At 43.4% G+C, this 22,939-nt stretch overlaps 1 protein-coding gene across 11 annotated transcripts in view; it reads right to left on the minus strand.

Moving 5' to 3' along the window:
* Positions 1–3,827: 3,827 nt before the first annotated feature.
* The window catches only part of BRSK2 (BR serine/threonine kinase 2), a 303,999-nt gene continuing 284,887 nt past the window's right edge, over positions 3,828–22,939 (minus strand). For 3 of the 11 annotated variants that reach the window (XM_066553002.1, XM_066552999.1, XM_066552998.1), the window contains 3 exons: positions 16,815–16,862; positions 5,725–5,789; positions 3,828–5,030 (listed from right to left, as the gene is read on the minus strand). In XM_066553002.1, the coding sequence (XP_066409099.1) occupies positions 4,578–5,030; positions 5,725–5,789; positions 16,815–16,862 (566 nt within the window). In that variant the 3' untranslated portion in view covers positions 3,828–4,577. The other 8 variants (XM_066553006.1, XM_066553003.1, XM_066553000.1 and 5 more) reach the window with 7 other exon arrangements.

Below are 22,939 nucleotides of genomic sequence, written 5' to 3' on the forward strand. Positions count from 1 at the left end.
AAAGGTAGGGGCAGTCCTGCAGACTTCCCTACAGAACACAATCCCTGTGGGCATTCTGCTGTGCTATTTCAGAAAATGTCCGAGCCTGATGGGCTAAACGCGCTGTCTGAGTCACCAGGAAAGAAGGCATACCTTGTAACAGAGGACACAGAATTAGCACTACCTGGAAGCCTCACACAGTTTCATTGCTTTACAAACGATGTTTTTGCCTAAGCTCAGTGAGAGCCATTAGAGCTCAGGCATTTGCATCCCATCACTTCCATTAAAGCCAGCCTGACTACTGAGGAAATCGTCACGCATTGTTTGCAAAGCCGGGACAATTTGCATTAGTGCTCTCCAACACAACCAACCTCTTTCTCAGCCCCCAGACTGACATGTGGCTATGAGATTTACCCTCCTGACTATGGACTCAGCTGCTCATTTGATGTGTAATACACCATTATTGCTTTATGTAGCACTTGTCAGATACCGGCTCAATTAAAAACTGTTCACCTTAAGCACAAACATATTTTCCAGGTATACACGCGTCTAAACTAACATCAACTTGCAAAACAGACAAACAGAGAATGCCAAGTGGAGTATTACACACTTGCCTTGTCTTCAGTTTACTCCTGGAAGGTCCTACGCTGCGTTGCTTCACCCAGAGGAAATCAGACAGATGAACTTAAAACGCAGGAAATTTTTTAGCTACTGAGTCCAAAGAGGTAAGCTCTCCAAGAGAACCAAAGAGCTACAGAGCTCAGAACCCCAGCTAATGAAGTGCAGGTGGCACAGCTCCCAGCATCTCATCAGCCATCACCTGGGATGGGGCTTGGATGAGGGCAGTAGCCCCCACCTGGCAGCAGAGAGAATCCAGCTACCTCAGTCACAAAGGCAGACCAAAATCCCCAGCTACATTTACTACTTGGTTTCAGATTTAAGGTATAAAATAAGAAGGGTGTTGTGTGGACAACAGTTTAAATTAGAAACTCAGTTTGGGCAGAAGCACAGCCCCCTCCTATGCACTACAAATACAACACCATGTAGCAAATGACTGTGTTAGAACATGGCCAGCCAGAAAGGCAGAGTAAATGTGGGCAGGCCAGAGCATGAGGTCCTCCACTTTGCAAAATTGTTCTTTTCTTCTAATAGCTTTTGAAGACCATAATTTGCAGTACTGGGGATGCTAATTGTGCATAGCACTGGAGACATGAACAGATCATAGAAGTTCATGAACATTGCTGAAAAGAGAGAGCGAAACAGAAAAAGCAGCAGCATACACCTACTGCCACAGTGCACTTAAATCCCATTTCCCCTCACGCTGCAGCCCAGCACATCCTTGTACTTACAGAGATGCAAATGATGTACAGCTACTTCCCAGTTCTGGGTTTCCAGTGCTACAGAGACCAAATCCTGCAGCACTTGTGATTCTCCTCATCTTTTCATCTTTGTCAACTCCTCCACTCCCCTCCAGTTTTAGCAGACCAGTGAATCCCCCAAAGGCCCTATAAACACTCAGGCTTTTTCCTAGATGAGACTGTATTTTGTATGGCTGCTGCTTGGGTGCTGCCTGGCAGGGCAGAGGCTCCCCAGCCACCCTCACCTCACCAGAGCCTCCCTGAGGCCGAGGCAGCATCACGGAACCTTCCAGAAGATCTCCCCTCGCCTTCCCTCCATGGCGGGTGGTGCTTGCCCCTCACAGGCTCGTGGTGGGAAACCCTGGCTGGCCTGGCCGGGGCAGCTCTGGAGAGGGCACAGGAGAGGGGACATGAGGGGGACACGTTCGGAGCTGGCTGGGCTGTGGTGAGCACCAGGCCAGGGTGTGCCCAGGCCCTGCTGTGAGCCCGGGCCTGCCATGCTGCCCCAGCCCTGTGGGAAGCACCAGGCAGGGCAGAGCCCAGGAGCACACTGCTGGGTGCAGTGTCAAACCCAGGGAAAAGGCACAGAGAGCAAGGTGTGACAAGCCAGCAGCCACACGGGCTGCCCAACCAACCAGCGACAAACCCTGGACCCACACGTGCCAGGGACGTACCTGAGCAGATTTTTCAAATGTGTGTGACTGAGTGTTTCAGGCAGGGAGGTGCAGCAATCCTTCCTACAGCCAAATCTGGAAGCAGCTCAGGTTAGAGAGGAGAACAATCACCAGCAGCCACAGTTTTTGGTACCGTGGTTTCCATCCAGACCAGACCTGCAATTGCTCTGAAATTTGGATTAAGCTTTTGGAACACATTACTGCAGAAAGCCAGGCCTAGAGGGTTGGGCTGTCCTTGCTCCTCAGGCCCTGGCGTTAGTTCCACGGCCAGGAGGACGCTGCCTTCCTTCAGCTGCCATCTTCAGCTCCTGCAGTGCAGGAGACCTAGCCACGGTACTCACTGGCTCTGGCACCAGCCAGGAGTTGGTTTTCACGGACATAAACAGGACACTCAACAGGTGGTATCTTTACTGAATGAATTTATTGGTTTTTGAACTAAAGTTGCTCACAGTTATTTAACAAGGGATACATCAGATTTTTTGTCCATTTCAAACCATTAAATAATGTCAGTTTGTGTCTGTATATGTGTGTGTGCGCGAGTGTGTGTCTTCGAAGTACAAAATAGGAAGGATAACAAGAGGTATTGCTTTCATTTATTCTTATATCTTGTGTGAGTAATCCCCTTCCTGCTTGTACCACATGGGTTTTGCTGATATAGGTATTTTTAAATTATTATTATTATCTTGTATTGAAATCCCAGCCTTTTGTAGAGGTACAATGTAACAGAAGCATCAAAATCTATACACAAGGGAAGAGAAAAGAGGGAAAAGAAGGACGGGGGTGATGGGAGGGGAGCTCGGAGGAGAAGTAGAGAGAGGGCAGAGGCAGGAAAGACAACGAAAGCAAAAGAGACTAATTTACAGCAATGTCATGCAATTAAAACTGCCCCCCTCTCCTGCACCCTTGCCTCCCCCCCTCCCCAGCCATCACCCCCTGGTGTCTGACATGCACACAGCAATACAAGAGAGAAAAGTTTAAGAGTAGGGAAAATAAATAAATAAATAAATAAAGCAAAAAAATTAAAATAAATCCCTCCCATTTGGGGGAATGGGGAAACAGGGCAGAAGTCAAAGGTCTTTGCCCCAGTTGTGTCTTTAAAAATTCCTTTTAATCTTCAAACCTATGTACAAGTAAAACTGGTCCAAGAAGGGGAAAAATGATTAAAAAAACCAACAACGACAACAACAACAAAAAAGAACTCATCCAACATTATCATTAAAAAAAAAATCTTGCGATACAACATACACCCATAGGAACCCAACGAGCAGCAATCGAAGGTCATAAAAGAGCTGAACACTAATGCTAAGCCTACATTCTTAAAATCTCAGTCAAGAAATACTTCTCACTGTGTTTTGTCTTCCACGTGTAAAACCACATTTTTTTATTTGTTTAACCTTTGAGCTTGGGCCAGAATAAGTTACACTTGGTCACATAACTCTTGAGGAGGAGGAAAAAAGGTGGCAATTCTTCTTTCTCAAAGTCACAAAATGAACACTTACAAGGTTTCTGTGTCTTTTTTCCCCCTCCTCTGCAAAATAAATAAGAATCAATGTTGCCTCTACACAGTTATTAAACAGAAGATATATCTAACAGCTTATTTTTTTAAATATATATATATGTATATATAAATAACCAAGACCTAATAACTGAAACACAAAAAAAAAGGTCCCCATCCACCCAATCCCACCCTCCTCCCTTTCAAAAGAAAAAAAAAAAAAAAAAAAAAACAAACCAAAAACTTTATAAAAATATCTTGCAGTAAATTTTAAAGTTTACAGTAGCTTCGTGATTAAGTCTCCCATTGCCCTGACTCCACCTTGTCTTGCTCTGATGAACCAAGTGCCAGTGATTTTGCACACACACACACATACACACAGAGGAAATAAAACCCAATATAAGTCTCTTTTCTTCCTCCTCTTCATCTTCTTTTTTTTTTCTTTTTTTTTTCTTTTTTCCTTTTTTTTTTTAAGAAAAAAACCACCCAAGCCAACAAATGAAACTGATAACTTAAAGAAATAATAATACTGATATCAATGCAGCACTAGCAACACAACAATTGCCTCTAAATGCAGGGTGTGGTGGAGGATCCAGCTGGTTGAAGAAGGTCCCAGCGCGGTGGCACAGTGGCAGGGAGTTGACAGGTGGGGAGGAAGGTGTCGAAGGAGGAGCAGCAGTAGCAGCAGCGGCAACTGTGCCTGGTGATGGGAGAGACAGTCCTTGGCAGAGTCTTGTCCCTCTTCTTTGCTACCAGAAGTTGCCTTTTCCCTAAGTTTTAATGTTTTGTTTGTATGTGTTTATTCATTGAACCCCCTCTCCCTCCTATGTTTACTCCTTTCCCCTTCCAGCAGGTTAAAAAGCAAAATGATACAGTATAAAAAAACCAATTAGTTGTGTGTGTGTATATATATATGTATGTATGTATATTTATACATAAATATACACACATATATACATGTATATATAAAAAAGGGGGCAAAAGAAAAGGAAAAGGTGGTGGGGAGAAAAAAAAAAAAAAAGATAAGAAAATCCCGTGATGAAGCTCCCCAATATTGTCTTGGTTCAACGCTTAGTTTTGAGTTGCTCCTGGCTGGTTTCTGATGAGAACGCGCTCTGGATTCACGGAACACTGCGCTCCCGCTACACCCGTCTCCTTCCCCACACCCTCCCTCTCCGGGCTGCGATCACCTGCGCGGACAGAAGTTGCCAAGGGTAAATAATTCACTCCAACAATCTGCAACCTCCTTTGAGCCCAGACTCTGCAATCCCATAACTGAGCAGATCTCTCTTGTGGAGCACCAAAAAAGAAAAAGAGAGGGGAGAAAAAAAACCAGGCGTGCACTGGGGAGGTGACTGGGGAGAAGTGGGGAAGAAGCCCACTTCCTGAAGGGAGAGGGGAGGCTGGGAACCTCAAACAGGACTGGTCCTTGGACAGTCTACATCGGTTGCCTTCCGTCAACAAGTGTCCGCAGAGCACAGAAGGTGAAGCCGTGGCTGACATGTTAACTTTTCGGGATAATTCCTGGTAGCAGAGCGGAAACAAGTGGTGTCGTCAGAAACACAGAGAGAGCATGAACAGAACAAGAAACAAAACAAAAGAAAACAAAAGAAACAAAAAAAAAAAAAATCAAAAAAGAAAAAAACCAAAAAATCAGGAAGGAGAAAAAAAGCAAAACATTCAAAAAAAGGGAGGAAAAAAAACCAATCGAAAAAAACCACAACCCAAGATCTGGTGAACTGGGTTTGTCATCTGTGCTACCTTTTCTTTTCTTTCTTTTCTTTTCATTCTTTCATTCGTTTGTTTTTGTGTTTGTTTCTGAGATATATATTATATATCATATATAAATATATATATGTATATATATACAGTCATTCCTTCATACAAAATTTGTCTATAGACAGTTTTGTACTGTTGTGGCAAGGTATATACATCCTTCTAGTTTAGAGGCTAGCTTGCTAAGGAATATTCTTTCATTCTTTCTTGCTTTTTTTCTTTTTGTTTTGTTCTGTTTCCTTTTTTTTTTTTCTCTAAGTTATTTAATTTTTTATGTGTTTATTTAAGGTTGGTCTTGTAGGCCGACTGATGAGACCATCTTTGCCTTGTCTTTGCCAGCAGGGTACTTATTGTCTCCTCTAGACCCATAGTCATTAGAACCGGAATCGCTCCGCTTGCTGTTTGCGCTATGCTTGGTTGGCGTGCCGGGGGGATGGCTCACCTGCCCGTTCTTCTCGTCTGAAAAAAGTTGTTTAATTACGTCAAAGAAGTTACTCAATGGGCTGCCTGGGTACACAAAACAGAGGAGACAAAAAAAGAAAGAAAGAAAGAAGGAAAAAAAAAAAAACGAGAGGGAAAGAGAGAGAAAAAGAGAAGAGAAAGAGAGAGAACAAACAAACAAATGAACAATGGGGTTTTTAACGAGAAGAACATGATGAGGAGATCCAGAGCCACGTGCGTGGGGGTGTGTGGGGGATGAAGACAATGAGCAGGAAGAGGAAGAGTGTTTAGGATGGGACGCCTACAGAAATAAAGAACCTGGGAGCATAAAGTACCTAGGGGGAAGCTCCTAGTTTTTTCCTGAGTGGGGAAGCATTGCTGTCTCACCTGGCAGGAGGACACAGTACCACATGACTGAAATAGGTCAGTCCATTATTAGGATTCACTTGGCCGCTCCACATGGAAATGTCAGTGACTGTAATGCTGGACACAGGCAAATCCCATCCTACTCCTGCTGTTAAAAACACGGGGTATTTCCATGTGGCTGCCCATTGATGCTTTACTTTGCAGCCTTGCTAAGCTCTCTGTCTATACCAGGCATCAGGCTTTCCTTGCTCGCATTTTATTTCGTTCTGAGTTTCTCCTTGCCGCCCTATCATGACTAAGCCTAAAGCACCTGAGTGGTCCCAGGGAAGCATCATTTGGAAAATGAGCTATGGCTGAGTGTTGCCATCTGCGTGTGCTGTGGTTTGCACTCGCAGGCTTCTGAGCACCTTCAGATCCTCCCTAAACAGGTACCTGGAAATGAAGATGCTGAATGTGGAAGCAGGCTGTTACACATCTGCCTGTTTCTGCCAGGGTCAAGACCTACTACCTCACTGTCCTGAATTTATGCTCTTTCCACAGCACAGCCTCCATGGCACTGGCATGCATTCCAGTGCAGTTAGGAGCCAGAGAGGGAGGCAGAGCTGTGTGCTACTGGAAGATCTCCTTCAGCCAGCCCCTAGATCAGGCTGCAGTGTTAACAAGGACTGGGCACTGGACACGTGATACAGCCTTTTGTGCCACGTGGGCCTCCAGGAAGCACAGTTATATGCTCTTAATCTGCTTCTGTGTTAGAGGATGTGCAGAAGGTCATACTTGAGGAAACGCTCTGGGGGGCTACTGAGGGAAAGGGACCAGCTACTTCTGGAAAGGTAGCCTTTTTTTTGGAATTTCTAGTCCCCTTTCATTTTCTTGGATTGGGAGATTAATCTTTATCAAACATGCTAGGGGTCACTCTTTGAACATGGATATTGAAGGTGTTTTTTATCCGATGTAGACAATGGAGGTGATGCCTGTTCATGATCATTAACACCCCATGATGGTTTTCTCAATATTGGGACTGTTGGCCCCACCGTTCTATCAAATTCAAATAATTTCTATCTCCAGCTCCTGGAAGGAAATGGGCCCCTTGTATCTGCCTTCCAATGTGGTAGAATGCTGCGAGGAGTGGAACCTTTCATCCCCAAGATGGGAACATTCTGTCAGGAGCAAAGGGCTTCCTCATAGCAGAGACTGGTGGATACTGGTGGTTTGGTCATAATGTACTTCACTTTAATTCCAAACATGAGCAACCCAGTAACTACAGTAGACAAGCACTTTCTGCACACAGCAATTTGACTGGAGAGCTTGTTGAGTACTTTCTTATTCTCTAATGGAAAATGCAAGACAGACATCATTGTCTTACACAGAGAAAGAGGAAATGCATAGTATTTGTGCTTTGCAAAACTGAATGCGTTGCTCTTTTTTGCCTGCCCTATGCTAACCAGGTAGTGGCTGCTTTCCCCTGCTTGTTAATGGGCATTCAGAAAAATCAAATGGCTGGTAAATACAGTGAAAAAATCTTAATGTAATTCGTTCCTTGACTTCTCGTGCCTGCTGCTTTGTGGTTAATGTTCTGCTTGCCCTGGTTCCATCATTCAGTTACACTAAAGCTAAAAGCAACAAGCTGTGAGTTTCTGGAAGGGCATCATTCACCCAACTGACTGAAGCCTTAGCAATGGGCACAAGGAACCAACCAGGCAAAGCACATATCTCAATTTCCAACTGAGAAGAGAAAGGCTTTCACTAAACTCAGTCACTTCAGGCTCAGGCCTCCCTGAGCTCTACCTGCTCCCTTCCACATGCATGCAAATGCTTGGGAAAGGGGATATCTGTTCCACATCTGTGACTTCTACATCAGAGATTTCCCTAAGCCTCCCTAAAACTGTTTTAGGTTTGTGGGCACACACATTGTACAGACTCATTTTTATCTACTCAGATTCATTTATAGTTCTTTTAAGTGGATACCATTTTTCAATGAAAAGAGAAAGAAGAAAGCAAACACTCAGCCTTGAATGCAGGAATGTGGGCAGATCTGGTTCTCGGGTGGCTTTGGACCCCTCATCTTCATAAGCAAATGGAGTCAGCAGAGAGAATGAAAAAGAGCACTGAAAAAAATGCTGGAGAGGAAAAGACTGCTGGGTTGGGAGAAAAGAGTAGGGGATATCTCTAGTTATTCAGCTGAGCAGTTTATTTAACAAGCTTAGAGGGAAAGATGAGGGCAGAGTAAGCAGGGCTCTGCAGGAACTGGGAAAGTTTTTTGTTTTCATATAGACAGGAACAGTGACAAAAGTACAACTTGCAAGAATGGAGCAATAAAACACTTTAGAAATTATACATCTTGTATTTGCTGAGTCCTGATACAGGACTTTTTAGTCATCCTACTAAAATATGCAGCCCATGTTTCATCCACCCTTTCTCCTCCCCGTGCCCTACCAGCTTCCAAGTGCCTGGAGATTTATTGCAGCAAAAGTATTTAACAGTCTACTTTTCTTTGCCTGTATCACTGCTGGATTCCTTACAATCATCATTTTTTAGTTAAAATTTTAATGGGAGGTAAGAAAATCCTTAGGGATGTTTAGAGAGCTACTGAAAACTAAAATATGTCATTTCACTAACCCTTTCCTTCCTTTGCCTTTTGTACTTGAAATTAAATAGTAAGTAATAATGCCCTCCTGTCCTGGCAGTCAAGGAAAAACTGATGCTGGGCTGGTGTTCACACTGCTCTTTGGATAGTCCTCACACTTTTACTCTGGAGATACCCAAGAATGGGTCAGCTGTGCTGGAAGCATGAAAATGGTGCAGGGTGTTGTTCCTGTTAGTTCTCAGTTCCCTTTGAGGTTATAAATCCAGTAAAACAAGACTTGAAAATGCAGGCGATGATGGATTAGAATAGGTTTTTCAGCAATCTTCCATGCCTAGAGTTCAGTGCAAGATGTGTCATAGGCTCTTACACCTGTAAGTCCATCAGGGGGCCTCAGAAAGGCTGCCTTTCTCATTTCAGAAAGTGAGATGACATCCCATTTCCTCTGGACAGGGATGAAGGTTTGGCTCAGTGATTCTTCAGAACATCCCTGGTGTTTCATGCACAGACTAAGGTCTTCTTTCCCCTTGAGAGCAAATGTTCATCAGCACAGAGCAAAGAAAGTGTAAAGGGTAGAAAGGGTGAGAAACCGAGAGAAGGATCAGAGGCAGGAGGGGAGGCTCAGAGCATTAGGTTTATGTCTGTTAGGAGGAGATGGATATGTGCAGTTCTGAGTTAGACCAAGGAGCTGCAAGACCGGGAAAGGGAATGGGTTTGAAAACAAGCACTGAAGCTTATGAAAAGGGTCATGTTTTGAAGGGGTGCTGAGAGAAATATATTTATGGAGAAGGAACTCGTTTGGGGCACCTGTGTGCAGCACTGTCACAGCCAAATATCAGGAAAGAAGTCAAAACTGTGAGTGGATTTGAATACAAGCACTAAAAGGAAGAAATGGGGCTAGAGATAGACACAAAAACATAGAAGGAAGCTGGGCAGGCAGTTTGCACCAAGCCTTACAGTCCTCACTATTTCATCTGGAAGGAAGCTTGGCTGAAACTGACCTAGGCCCAGTGGTATCACCACTTTGAGAAGCCAAGTGAAAATGGAGCACCCAGGTAACAGAGGAGAAAGAAAATAAGGGAAATTACTCCAGGCACCACAAGTGACACCAGGAAAGGATGCACTTTGCAAAAACCCTGCTCTCACCTTGAAAGGACCTCACAGCCCTCCACAGAACATAACAGGAGGTGGTGAACAAGCAGCTTCAGGACAAGCCTGGAGGCTTCAGTTACTGATTAAGTCTGCTGTTTTGTAACATTTTAAGACAGTCAGATAAGGACTTGTCCCTCTTTTCACTGCAGCAAATAGCAACATTCCCATTGACTTCACAGAAGCAAACCCTGAGGCACTTCCTTCTCCTGTGAAACCATCTCTCTGAAGTCTGTGTACTGTTAATGCACTAATCCTTGTGGTGCTGAACACAAAAGTTGCACAAAACAAATATGCCATCTGTGGGATTATCCTCTATCTTTTCTTTCTGTATAGCCTGAGATGTTTTGGGTTTCTGCATGTATATCTTGGGCTTTGGGAGGAAGTGAACGGGAAAACATAGGCCACCAGTGGGAAGAGACACCTTTCCTCAACCTGACTTGACTTACTTCTTTCCCCGTTGCTTTCACATCATTCCTGACTGTCTTTTGCCTGCCTCTGCTCCTGAGGTTTTCCTCCTATACTCATTCCTTACTCTTTGGCCCTTGTCTTTTTCATCCCTATCTGTTTTGATAGCAGTTGTGGTTTCAGTGAACCGTGTACCAAAAATCCAACTTCTTTCACGTAAAGCATTAAAACACTCCTTAATGGGTGATAATCCATTTCCTTTCAAATCCATTTTGCTACTTTTATAGAATTCTAGCCCACTTCGTTAAGGCATTTTTTTGGTCTGTTTGCTTGGTTTCTCCTGTCAGAGTATCTTCTGCCTTCAGAAACAAATTACTTAAAATATAAAACTCACTCCAAGAGTATGTCCAGTGAAAGGGATGACAGAATAATAAAGTGGCCCATTCCTCTTCATTTAGTTGCAGACCATGTAGGAGACTCCCCCCAGACTGAAAAGGTGCCAGCCTGTACAAATCTAAATCAGGCAGATACCTCCCTCAGCTCACTAACTACTGACAGAAAGTCCAGGGAACTTGGCAGGAACTCCAGTTTCTTGGCAGGAAACCCGAACTGCAGCTGGAAAAGGTGACTTACATTCCAGAGTTCTTAGACTCTGCCAGAAAAAATGCCAGCTGAAAATGGTGTCTGCAGGAACAAACTGCAGAACTACTGCAGAACTGAGGAACTACTCAAGTTATCTCACAGCACTGGCACAGGTATCCATGCCACCAGCAGGTGGGAACTTCCAACTTCTACTCCTCTGGGCAGACCTGAACAACCAACCTGACATTTAAATGTTCTATAACCCATTCTTGTTCTAACTCCCCTAAAACATCCCATTCTCCTCTGCAGGAGGGTGGCCCAATAATTGTGTCTAGCATCCAGATGACCATTCTCTATCTTGCACATTTTTTCTCTCACTCTCATAAACACACAGAGAAGCTGAAATCCAGTTCAGCCTCTCCTCACAGTGTTACTGAGACAGGTAGCTCTGGAATACTGAATTAGGGAATGGTGAATACAGGTAGCAAAGCCCCGAAGGGATGAGGCCCATTTCCTTGCTGCTGCCTCCTGCAGAGCTAAGGCATGAGTAAGGAATCAGAAACCAAACTGTCTGTTACTGATGAAAAGCTCTGGCCAATCCAGCACCACCACGTAACATTCAAAAAAGGAGACATGATGATGGAGGGGAGGGAATCATACATTCATTTGGACAGCTGGTGGCACTGAAAGAGCAGGCAAGGATAGTGGTGGGATGAAGAGATGCCAGATTCTGTTATGGAGTCATGCTCTTCTGGCAAATTGTCTGGTAAAGGTCTAAGCCCACAAATTTTTTGTATCTGCCAGTCCTTTTACACAGATCTGCCTGCAAAAGTGTGTGCTGAGAGGGGAAACTGATGATCCACACCCATAAAACCACAGCAAACGACAGTATTATTGCTACCCATTCTCTTAGAGATTTCTGCAGCTTTATTCCTATCTTTTCTGCCTATAAAATGTCAGAAATGTATTGACACTTAATAATACAATTTTGATCTTTCCTGCCAGATGGATGTTCACGTGTTATGTTACAGGTTTCATATTCTTCAACCTGTTCCTAAGGAGATAGATGACCTATGCATGCTGGTGAAATGTTGCTTCCTCATTTCCACTGAATAAATCACTTCAAAAGATGATTTAATCTTCTGGTAAGGCATCTCAAACCTAGCTTAGTCCAGCAAGCATTTCCATGTAGCTTCCTGGAATGCTGGCTATCATAAATAAAGCACTGTGATCTTAATTGAGATATCTGTGTTTTCTGTATTAGATATTATTACAGAGAAAAAGATCTTGTACTGCATAATAAAAATCTAACCATAGCTGTCAAAATAGGATCTGACATGAATCAAACAGTTCAATACATCTGGATAAACTTTTAGTGCCAAGTTGCCTTTTTTTTGTGGCTACCAGTGCAAAAACATGAGGCATAAACTGGAAAATAAATGTCTCCCCAAACAACTCTAGACTGAAGACATACAACTACAGTATGCAGGGAGTCAGCCATTCCTTTGGACAGCAAAGGATACTGGCAGAACGGGCAGGGATAACTGGCAAACCTGGCTTGAACTCTTTAGAACCACTGACTTATCTTACTTGTTGTGAACCCCCCATTTTGAATGAATATGTGATCTGTCAGGTGGGTCTTCTTCCTTTGGTCTCTCAGCTGGGTCACAATTTGAACTGGAGAGTCAGCCATGCTCAGAAAAACCAGGAGCCAGCAGATTTTCCAGGAATGTTAATAAAACCCCCTTGTTCGGACCACCTCACGGTGTGGCAGTGCTAACACAGCCTTTCAGCTGGGAGGGCAGTGTGTGCTTTTTTCTGCAGGTTTTGACATCAATATTTCTGCCAACAGTTGCAACTTTTTGGCTGCAAATCATCAACCTCCTCTTCCATCAAACAGCTACTTTTAGAAGTGGGATTACTCTAATTAATGCCAATATGGGTCAGGATCACTTCCAAGAAAACCAAGTCCAGGTATTTGCTGCTGTTACTAACACAAAAACAGACTCTAAATGAGCACTCACAAAGATACAGGCTGCAATTGCAACCCAAAGGTGATGCAACCAGTTTGAAAGTACAAAATGTTTCCTAACTTCTCAAGCAGATTGGAATGCTACTGATATGAATCAAACTGTGATTGCTGGGAGCTACAAAGAAGCCTTTACTACAGTGTGGTTCTCTGTGTGCAGAGGACACCTAGCCATGGCCAGCAAGATCAGGCAGCTCTGAATAGGAAAAATGTCAAGTCCTAAACACTGGAAGCAAAAGATCTGAGAGAGATGCATTGGTGAGATATGAAAGGCAAGCGGATGTGCTGTGCTTCTGGTTTGATCAGATAATTTTGGTGATAGCCACTGGTACCCACAAGGAACCAAAAAGCTTCTTGTTTAACTCTGATGCCAAGAATCCAGGTTTTCAGTTGTAAGCAGCAATACAAAATAAATGTTTAAAAGTAAATACAAGGCCTTCTTTCCAGCCTGCACAGGGTTATGGTCCAAGATTTTGCAGGAGTGTATGGTTGTGCAGTGCCTAACATGACAGCATCATCTGACTGGAGCTGCACCAGTTATCCAAACTAACCATCTCCTCCTCTTATCATCACCCTCTTTCCATGGAAGTGCCACTGATATAACTGAAGACTTCACTGAGAATCATCAGGGATGGAGAATAAGAAGCAAAGATTGCCTTACTTACAAGTAAAATTCGTCCTCAGATAGTGGCAGTGTGACGACTGGGAAGTTTACAGTCTTCCTGGGTTAATCTCAGAAGCAAAAGTGGAGGATAAGGCAGGCTTTTAAGAGCTTCCTGTCAGCAGCCAGCACCTTGGCAAAACATACTTACCAAGGACTCCAAAAAACTGGGAATGGTTGGGAAGGGGAGCTATCAAAGGCTATATACCAGCCCTACCATGAAATCAATCATCCAAAGAAATTCTCAGCTCACTACATGAAAGACTTGAAGTCACTAAAATTTGTGAAGAGAGACCCTTTCCTGACCAAGGACTACTGAAATGGCACCATGGGCTTCTGTGTGGTGTGCATCAATGGCTCCAGATCAAATGTGTTCAGTATACAATGAATGATACTTGCTTTCTAATTCCCAGCTTTGTGGTTGAAGCTGCAGGGCTTTTCAGTTTATGTATTATCTTGATTTTCATTTTTAATGTAAAGGCTCTGCAGAACCTGTTAGAACCTTAATTATACAACCTATTCTTCAGTGAGATAGACATAAATACCAGATTAGATGGTAATAAACAGTTCTCTCAATCCTGCTTCAAAAGAAACAGAATCCAGCTTGTCCTTTTACAGCTGTGCTGATTTTATAAGGCTTAACGACAGCACATAAAGTGGTAAAGCTTATTTGTCACTAAACTGATTTGGCTGAGAATACACACAGGAATAGATCAGCTAAAGTATCACTCCTGTAGATGTTTTTCAGGTTACAGCTGCATTTTATATGTAAATATTTTAATTTTTACAAGGTAAATTTAATCTTATGAACAGGCTTCAAGGAAACCAATTTAGTCTTTCTGGCAACAGCAATGCCCATTCCCCTGCTGAGATGGGTGGAAACATAAAATAAAATATTTCACCCCAGCATGCATTTCAATTTATTATGAGCCACATTCTTTTCTTCTATTGTGAAATACTACAGGTTGGCAGCAGTTTTCTGGTTTGCACAGGTAGGGTTGGTAGAGCAGCAGTTGTGTCATTTGGATATTGGCAGCTCCTATGACAAACCTCACTGTTCAACATTAACTTGTTTCTCAATGCTGGTGACTTTATGCAAAATCACTCCTCAGACTGATGACCACTGCTAGCAGAAGATGAGATAACATTTAAAGGACTAAACAAATTTGCCTTGCTGTTGATTACAGCATTCAGTGGTTTATAGTGGATGAAAACAGGTTCCTCATTCCCACCAGAGCTTTCACATGGCTGAGCCAGGCTAAAGAACTTGATTAGTTCTCCCTACTACAGTGTTAACTCTTTTGGCAAGAATGACCTCCTGTGTTCAGTGTCAAAATAGGGAACAAGGGGGTCAAAACCCCCAGAGAATACAGCTTTTCTACACTATTTGTTATTACTAGGTGAACATTGTGTCAGCATCATGGAGGGTTCTCATCTTCAGAACCACAGAGAATGGTTTGCCAAAAATAGGCAAATAGGCTAAATGCTCACATGGTTCCCTTTCACTCCCCTATCTAAACCATGGGTGAGCTTCAGCAGAAGAAAGCTACAGCTCCTCACTCACACAGGAGGGTGGAATTTAGCACGGTGCAGTCATCACTGCTTACACTGTTTGTGAGCTCACCAACAGGAATGTGATTTAAAGGAAGCAGCTCTATTAAACTCCTGTAGGCCATCCCATCTCCTCTCTCTCTGTCTAGGCTGTAGCTGTCACAAAACAGTTTCCCTGCTGGCCTTTGTCTTGTCCTCTGTGTCCCTTGTTGGATTGCTGCTGACACAGTGACAGCTGGAGGGCCTGCATGAACTGTGAGTTCATGAGCAGTGATCTCTCTATCTAGAGAATGCAGGGTGCTGCCTGGTTATCTCCATAGCTCAATTAACTTGCAAGCAATCAGCAGAATCAGCATTTCAGTATTTTTGTATGAGGTGAATGCCAGATTCCAGGCAAGAATTGAAGTCTTGAGGAAGAAGAGGAATTTGCTGTCTGATGACTTCAAGAAGCTAAAGCTCTGAAATGAGTGTACATAAGATCAGAAAGGTCACTTAAGAAATCAAATGAACTCCTATCAGAGCAAATGAAAAACTCCCACCAGCAAAGCTGCAACTTAAGGGAAAGAGATTGCTGGAAACACAGGCCAAATTCTGCCTCAGTCACACATGCATAAACCTAATATTATCTCCACCATGACAAAACTTCTCTTTATGGTTACAGACTTCAGAACAACTCCAGAACAACCTTCTTCAGTTAATGAAGAGATAGTGTGGCAGGTGCAGGTCCAGCTGGAGAGCAGCACCAGCTCAGTGAACACTTTCCTACCATCTTGTCATCCCTTTCACAGAGATATCTGAACTCAACCTAGATACCAGGATGGAAATCTAAAGAGAACAGAGTTCTCTCATAGAGAATCTTTCTGTACAAGACATGAACAGTAAGACAAAAACATCTCTCTTAGTGTTTGGGCATTTCCACTGTTGTATTTGGACCAGTGAGTAGAGGCACAAGTACTGAAGGAAAGATGACCAGTCCATGTGCGCAGGGAGGGGAGGGAAGGCTAAGGACAAGTTAACCAAAATTCATGTAAGCCCAAGCAAGCTGAGCTGAAAGTTTTGCAGAAAACTTTTTTTTCTTATTCCTAGCAAAATTCCAAATCTTCAATAGGTTCACTACTCCTTCAGTTAGAGACACAACATCCTTCCCCAAGTCCAGAGCGGAGCTATGACAGTTTACTTTAGCCAAGTGTCTGACACAATTTGCTGTGTGTCTTAGGGAGAATTTAGAAGTATTTAGAAGTGTCACACCCCAAGGACATCTGGGGAAGAAGGGGGTGGATGCAAAATGGAGTTAAATAACACAGCATTCCTGTCTCAACAAACAGCAGGAAACCAAGGGAGACAGCAGCTAGCAGGGCAGCATTCAGCTTCACTGCAGAAAAGGGACTGAAGAGTCATGAATCAACAGCAGCAAGTAAAGAAAAAAGGAAACAAAAATTAGGAAAGAAAATCACTGGCCTGGGTTACAGTGAGAGAGGCTATCTCAAGTGTAACACCACACATTTGTGCCGTGAAGGGGAAAGCTGTGGTGGAGCCTGTGCATCTGTGCATGGATGGGGAGGAACAGAACAAGGGATATGTGCTTGTGCCCTCCAGGTGAGTGAAAGACATAGAGGGTTGTTACAGGGTGGGGAGTCTCGAAGAGAGCGTGGGGGAGCAGGGACAGGGAAAGGCAGGAGGTGCAACAGGACAGCACGGCGCATTGTTATGTTGCTCAGCAGGGGCTGGGGAAGGTGAAAAGGCACAAGGGAAGGAAGTTCTTACCACATTTGGAAAGTCTGCCAGTCATCAACTCCATACAGTTAGTGGTGTCTGGATCATAGAGCGGAAAGAGGAGGGAGGGAGGGAAAAACATAAAAAAAGGTTTCCATACCTCTGTGCATAAAGTAGTAACTTAGCACATTATTACCTGAAGCAGGAAACATACACACATCTTGGTGTTTACACAACCCAGGCCAAATTCTGCCACCAACTCTATGCCAGGGCAAACCTGGCCCTGTGACTGAGAGTGGAGCTGCTTCAGTACTGCTGCCTCCACTCACCCCTTCATCGTAGCTGGAGGTATTTATGAGATGTGGGAAATACTCTGCCATCACATTAGCAAACTATAAGCCTTGAATACAGTGTTTCACCTGGCTAGCTTTGCAAATTAGCCTGCAACAGCCAGGAAACGCTCAGCCAGCTCATGTATCTACATCAAAAACCTGGAGAGAGGGAAGAAATCTAGCCCTGTGCTATTTGACATGGAGTGAGGCTACTTGTACAGCTCAAAATCATCCTTTAAACCCCAAAGGATAATGTCAAAGTTTCAATCTAACTCTCCCATTCAAATGTAATCTCTTACTGCTCTTGCTTTCAAGGTCAGTATTCACAGGCAATAGCAGCACATCTGGAAAGGGTGGCAGAATCTGGCCCTAAGACATTACTGTCCACTTTGTGTACAGCTCCCATTGCCACAGACTCTGGGTGCTCCTTACTCAGTTGCAACAAGCAGAAGGAGCTCCACATGTCAGCTTTAAAACAGAAAGGCCCAGCCCAGCTGGACTCTTCCATGTGGAACCTGCTGGCAAAGCCAGATCTGCTGCTGTCAGCCAGGATTCCCTTGCATTTGGGATCTAAATCAGTGTGTTCCTGGGCAATGTGGACCACTCACTGCTGAGCAGGTGGCTACCAGTTAAAGCACTCAGATCAGTCTCAGATCTCCCCTTGCCTGGGCTCTTGAGGAACACTTGGGTTTTCAAGAAATAGGTTTCTTGGAAAAATGCACACATGTGCTGAAAATCCCTAATTTCCAGGAAGCTCTAACTACTCCCTATCTGCTATAATGTCTGCAGGACAGAGGGGAAGAAAATTTCTCAGCATTCCTCCCCTTAAATTTTGAGAAAAGTAATTTCATTAGAGGAGGAATATGCTAGGGTGAGCTGAACTCGTGCTAGAAGAGCATGGATAGGCATCTCTTCTGATGCAGCCAGGCTTGTGCTGCACAGATCATCTGGGAAAGCAGGGAGTAGAGAGGGCAGCTGCTTAGTCCAGTGACACTGGTCAAAGCATCTAAGCAGGGGTCACATGCTCTCCATGCCCAAGGCTAAAGGTGGGCTGGCAGAGGTCAGTGGGAGATGATACCCATGGAAGTTCTCTCAGAAAGGCACAAGATTGAAAGAAAGGGGAAGAAGGATGGAGGTGAAGGAGAAGAGAACATTCAAGATCTAGAACAACAGAGGTGTCAGGCCAGGAGTTTACCTGCCTTTGAAATTCTTTCCCTGGTCTGGCAGGCAAAGAATTTCATACACAATACAATTTCAATACATTTCTCCCTGAAGATGCCTAGCAGGTTTGAGAAGTGCCTACAGCTGCTGATTGAGTAAATGACTAGGAGTCACACTCATGGTCTGTATCATTTTTTTTCTTTACTAACTTGGAGAACTTTGTTGTCTTGTGCCTTTAGGGGATCCTGTCCAGCCCCCTCAGAGTCACCTACCCTTTGCTGTAATGCAGAGTGATGCAGATCTACAGTGGTAGACCCCAGAGCATTCACAAAACCATTAGCAGAACTTAGCTTTGAAAGAACACATAAAGAGCAAAGAAAATCTCAGATATGACCAGAAGACTGTTTCTGACTCCCTGCTCCAACACCTGGAATTTTCCCCTCAAGTGTATCCAGACTGACTGGCCACACAGTAACCAGAAATCTGGAAACAAAAAAGTAGTTTGACATTTGGATAATGTCAGAGCAGGTAAACATTGCCTAAGATCCTCCTGAAATCGGTATTTTGGTTTCATTCTTCATTTTAACAAATTAAAGAGTAATCATGTCTCAAGTTAACTCTGCCTTTTTTTCTAAGTCATTTGCAGTCAGCACAGCTCTCTTTGGTACTTAAAGCCAGCTGTGTCACAGGTCTACACACATTAGTTGTGTGATTAGAATACAAGCTGACAGACCTACACACAAAAAAGGGATTGTAACAGAGGCTTTTTGACAGCTGAATATCTTGGGCTCTGGAGCCCATTTGGTTCCCAAAAAAAGTAATTTTGTATAATTTTGTAATTTTTTTGTTATAGAATTAGTTCTGACAGATAAGAAAAAATTTCTGAAATATGAGACCATGGGAAAAAAAAATCAAACTAACACTAATAAAACCTCTAATTTGTCTTTCTCAAAACTTTTATGCACAATTATGCTTTGAATTCTCCATATTGTCAGGGCTAGTCCCTGGAACTGCACAGGAATTAATTTTTATTTGTAGTGTCTTTCCAACACCTGATCAGATTGTTTTACCCCAATTCCTAAGGCAGAGCCAGAGCTCATACTGCATCACTGGGAAGACAGTGTTAATGTGTCTTCAGCTTCTCTTTTAGAATATTTACTTCAATACTTCTTTCATTTCCATCCTATTGTAAGATCTGCTTTAGTAAATACTCTATGTGATAAAGTATTCCATCATTTTAAAGCAGAATTTTAATTCTAATTGGAAGTCTTAAGATTCTTGCCAATCAGCTTCTCCTCATGGATAGTAATCCATAATCCAGCAACTGTGGGATGCAGGTGTTATGAGAAGTAAATAAAGCCAGGGTCTAAAGGCTTTTAACTGTCTGAGAAGCACTGATGGGTCATGTAAATGCATTTTTAATGTGTCCTGTTCATTTTACAAATTAAAACATTGTGGCAGTGTCAGCTCTCAATCCTTCTGAGGATAAGGCAATTCCTTATTTTATAGGAATTGCTGGAAGTCACTCACACTTTGGATTTGACCAAGACTCTTTCATAAATGACACCCTGTTCAGCTCACTAACAGATGGCAAATGCTTTGGTTGAAATAAGACCTCCCTTCAAATGGCCAAACAAGCTCTGAATCCATTAAAAACTACTAGTGCTCTGCTGATTTTTCTTTCCCAATTTTCTTTGTTCTTTAATTTCTATCCTACATAGATGTCACAAGGAAACTGCCTGGTTTGTGATGCTTCAGATATCTCTGAGACCCATCCCAGCCCAGGAAATCCCACCCAAACAGCTGCTCCTCTGAAATCTCCAAATCCAGGGCTGGATCCCAGAAAGCACCGAGCAGCTCCTGCCAGATGCTCACAGTCCCCAGGAAACACCTCCAGTAAGGGAGATGATGTCAAGGGAGCCACCAGCTCCTCTGGTCCAAGGCAGTTATCATGCAGATTGAAATTCCCCAGTGTTTCTGTGCTTATTTGAAATTCTGTTTTCCTATCAAACTCTGGAGAGCTTGGACTTTTTTCTACATGCTTTATTTCTGGACTACCAGTTAATTTTAATGAAGGCTGCTCAGTAATAATACTAAAGCTGTTTAGCAAAAACACAGTGTTCTGCCAATCCAACCAGGCATTACAGGGCACTTTTTGTAGGTGGAACTGTGATAGCAAGATGAAGTAATTACCTTAGACACTACAAGAATGTAATACATAAAGGGTCACAGAAGATTGCAGGAAACTTGGGACCTGAATGAACCCCAGAAAAAGCTAACATGCAATCCAATTCCAAACTGGCATTCACAAAGTCCTTTTTTTTTTTTGAGTCTGCAGCTGGAAGTTTACCCTGCAAAGCACTTCATTTGCTCCTTACTCCATTTTCCATTTTGATAAAATCCTTCACACATTTGGAAACTGTAGGTTTCTTACTTTTGTTTTTTTTGGTGGCAATTTGCCAGCCTGCAGCTCTTGTGAGCCATAACATACCTGAAACTCACAGATCAGTGCTCTAGGAAGAATTTGCACTGCCCTGTTTTGAAGCTAGATATGGTCTCTAAACACTTGTTTATGCTGATGAAAGACACTTCCAGCAGTAACAGTGAGATGTTCTGAACTTGGAGATGTCAATAGTTAAAATCTGATATGAAGCCAATAAATATAATAAGGAAACAGAAAACCTTTTATAAAGAAGTTTTAAAGGTTATTGCAGTATTGCTGATTGCCCAGTACATGGGAAAATGGGAAAAAATTCGAATATGTAGCATCCCACACTTAAAACCAAAGCTCAGAGAAGCAAGAAAATATTAGGGAAATAAAAATTGCTACCCTATGAATGATCACAGATGGCTTTTGCATGCCCCTATTCACCAGCTGCTACTATTACTCTTTCATGCAAAGGCATCAGAGAAAAACAGATCATGATTTAATGGAAAGAGTGCTGGGCTGAAACAAAGGAACAAATCTCAGATATCGTCCTCCATGGAGAGAGATCTTTTTATCCCAGCAAAGGGCAGTCTGCCCAGGGATTACCTAAGCAGAGATTCTGAGTATAAGGGCCCTGGATGGAGCCATTCATGGACAAGAAACAAGGCTGGCTGCTCTCACAGACAGTGAGACTCCATCCCAAAGGGGCCCTTTCATGGTCTCACTGAACGTAATGGCTTTTGTGATACCAATAACAAGCACACATGGACAACTATTCTGGGTCAGATCAAAGGGCAAAACCATCTGAGAGTCACACTTGATGATCCTTGTGAGTCCCTTTCAGCTCAGAATATTCTGTGCTCTGGTGCTCTGTCTCCCTCAGCAGCTCCAGACACCCAGGAGTGCAAGAGCAGGCCAAGCTTATAGAACACTTCTCCTACCACTGCCTCACTCACCACTGCCAGGTTGGAGACTTCCTGAACCTGCTGTAGTTTCTCTGTTTAGCAGTCCCATGAAGATTTCTCTGCAGGGAGTTATCCAACCTCCCTGTGAGTAAGAAGTACTCAGGGGATGATGAGCATCTGTAAGCCCCTTACATTCAGAACCTGTTTCAGTGAGGAGTTCCACCAGTTCTAGATTACAGAAAGACACGTTTTTCCAATGGCCTTCTTGGTACTTGGCTTCCACTACCTTATGCTGGCTCTAGTTTCTTTCATCAGGAAGAAAAAATGAACAATCAGTCCCTATTTACTTGTTCTGTGCAAGTTATGAGTCACAGACCTGGTATTGTCTCAGCAGTTAAGGCACAGAGCTCCTGAAACATTAGGATACAAAGCTGGTATGTTGCACTAAATTTGTCCATCGAGACAGTGGATTTTAGAAACATTACATTAACTTATGGAATGGATTTAATTTTTTTACACTTTCTTTCAGGTAAGGGAGGGAATCTATTTTCCTGCTTCAGAGCATGCCAGAAGAAAAACGCACAGCCAGTCTTAGAAAGGAAAAATGGAAGTGAATGAGGGGGATATATGAAGGAAGGGATATTATAAGGTGCTCAAGTGTGACACAGAAACACATCTGCCTAAATCAGGTACATAACAGGCTCACACACACACAGAGATGCATGGGCAACATGACATCTACAAACACTGTTGTCAGCTGGAGGAATGAAAAAGAGGAAAATGCATTCTGAAACCCAGGCAGGCCGGCTCAGGGGGCTGGGATGCTGCACAGCAGATCAGAGGGGCAGCAGAGAGAATGGCTCTCACTTCCACATGTTCCTTAGGCCTTGCTGTTCTGCTTTACACTGAAATCATTAAATCTTCCCCTTCTGCAGGTCTCCCTTTACATGCATGCACCTTTCACAGATTGTTTTCATCATCCCACCTGTAAGAGCATCAGAACTCTGTAAGGCAGGAGAGACAAGACACATAGGATGTGCCTGTGCACAAGGAGCTAGGAAAAGCTCCAGTGCTGAGCCAGTGCTGCTGGTCAGGGGACAGTGCCATGCTCAGAGCCATGGAGGAAGAGAGTCTAAGTGAGGGTGAGCTCAATCTGTTGCAGCAGTAGACTGCCTACAGAGGGTCCTCAAACCATGACCCTGAACAGGGCCCAACCTCCACAATCCCTATGTGGTGTTCAGAGCTGGCACTATGGGAGGAGAAGAGAAACAGAGAAGACTGCTTTGTTTCTAGTGAGAAATGCTGATTAATTCAATGACAATTTCTAGGAAGATTTTGCACACATTTCCA

Source organism: Molothrus aeneus, chromosome 6 (genome assembly GCF_037042795.1).
Source record: "Molothrus aeneus isolate 106 chromosome 6, BPBGC_Maene_1.0, whole genome shotgun sequence".
NCBI classification, from domain to species: Eukaryota; Metazoa; Chordata; class Aves; order Passeriformes; family Icteridae; genus Molothrus; species Molothrus aeneus.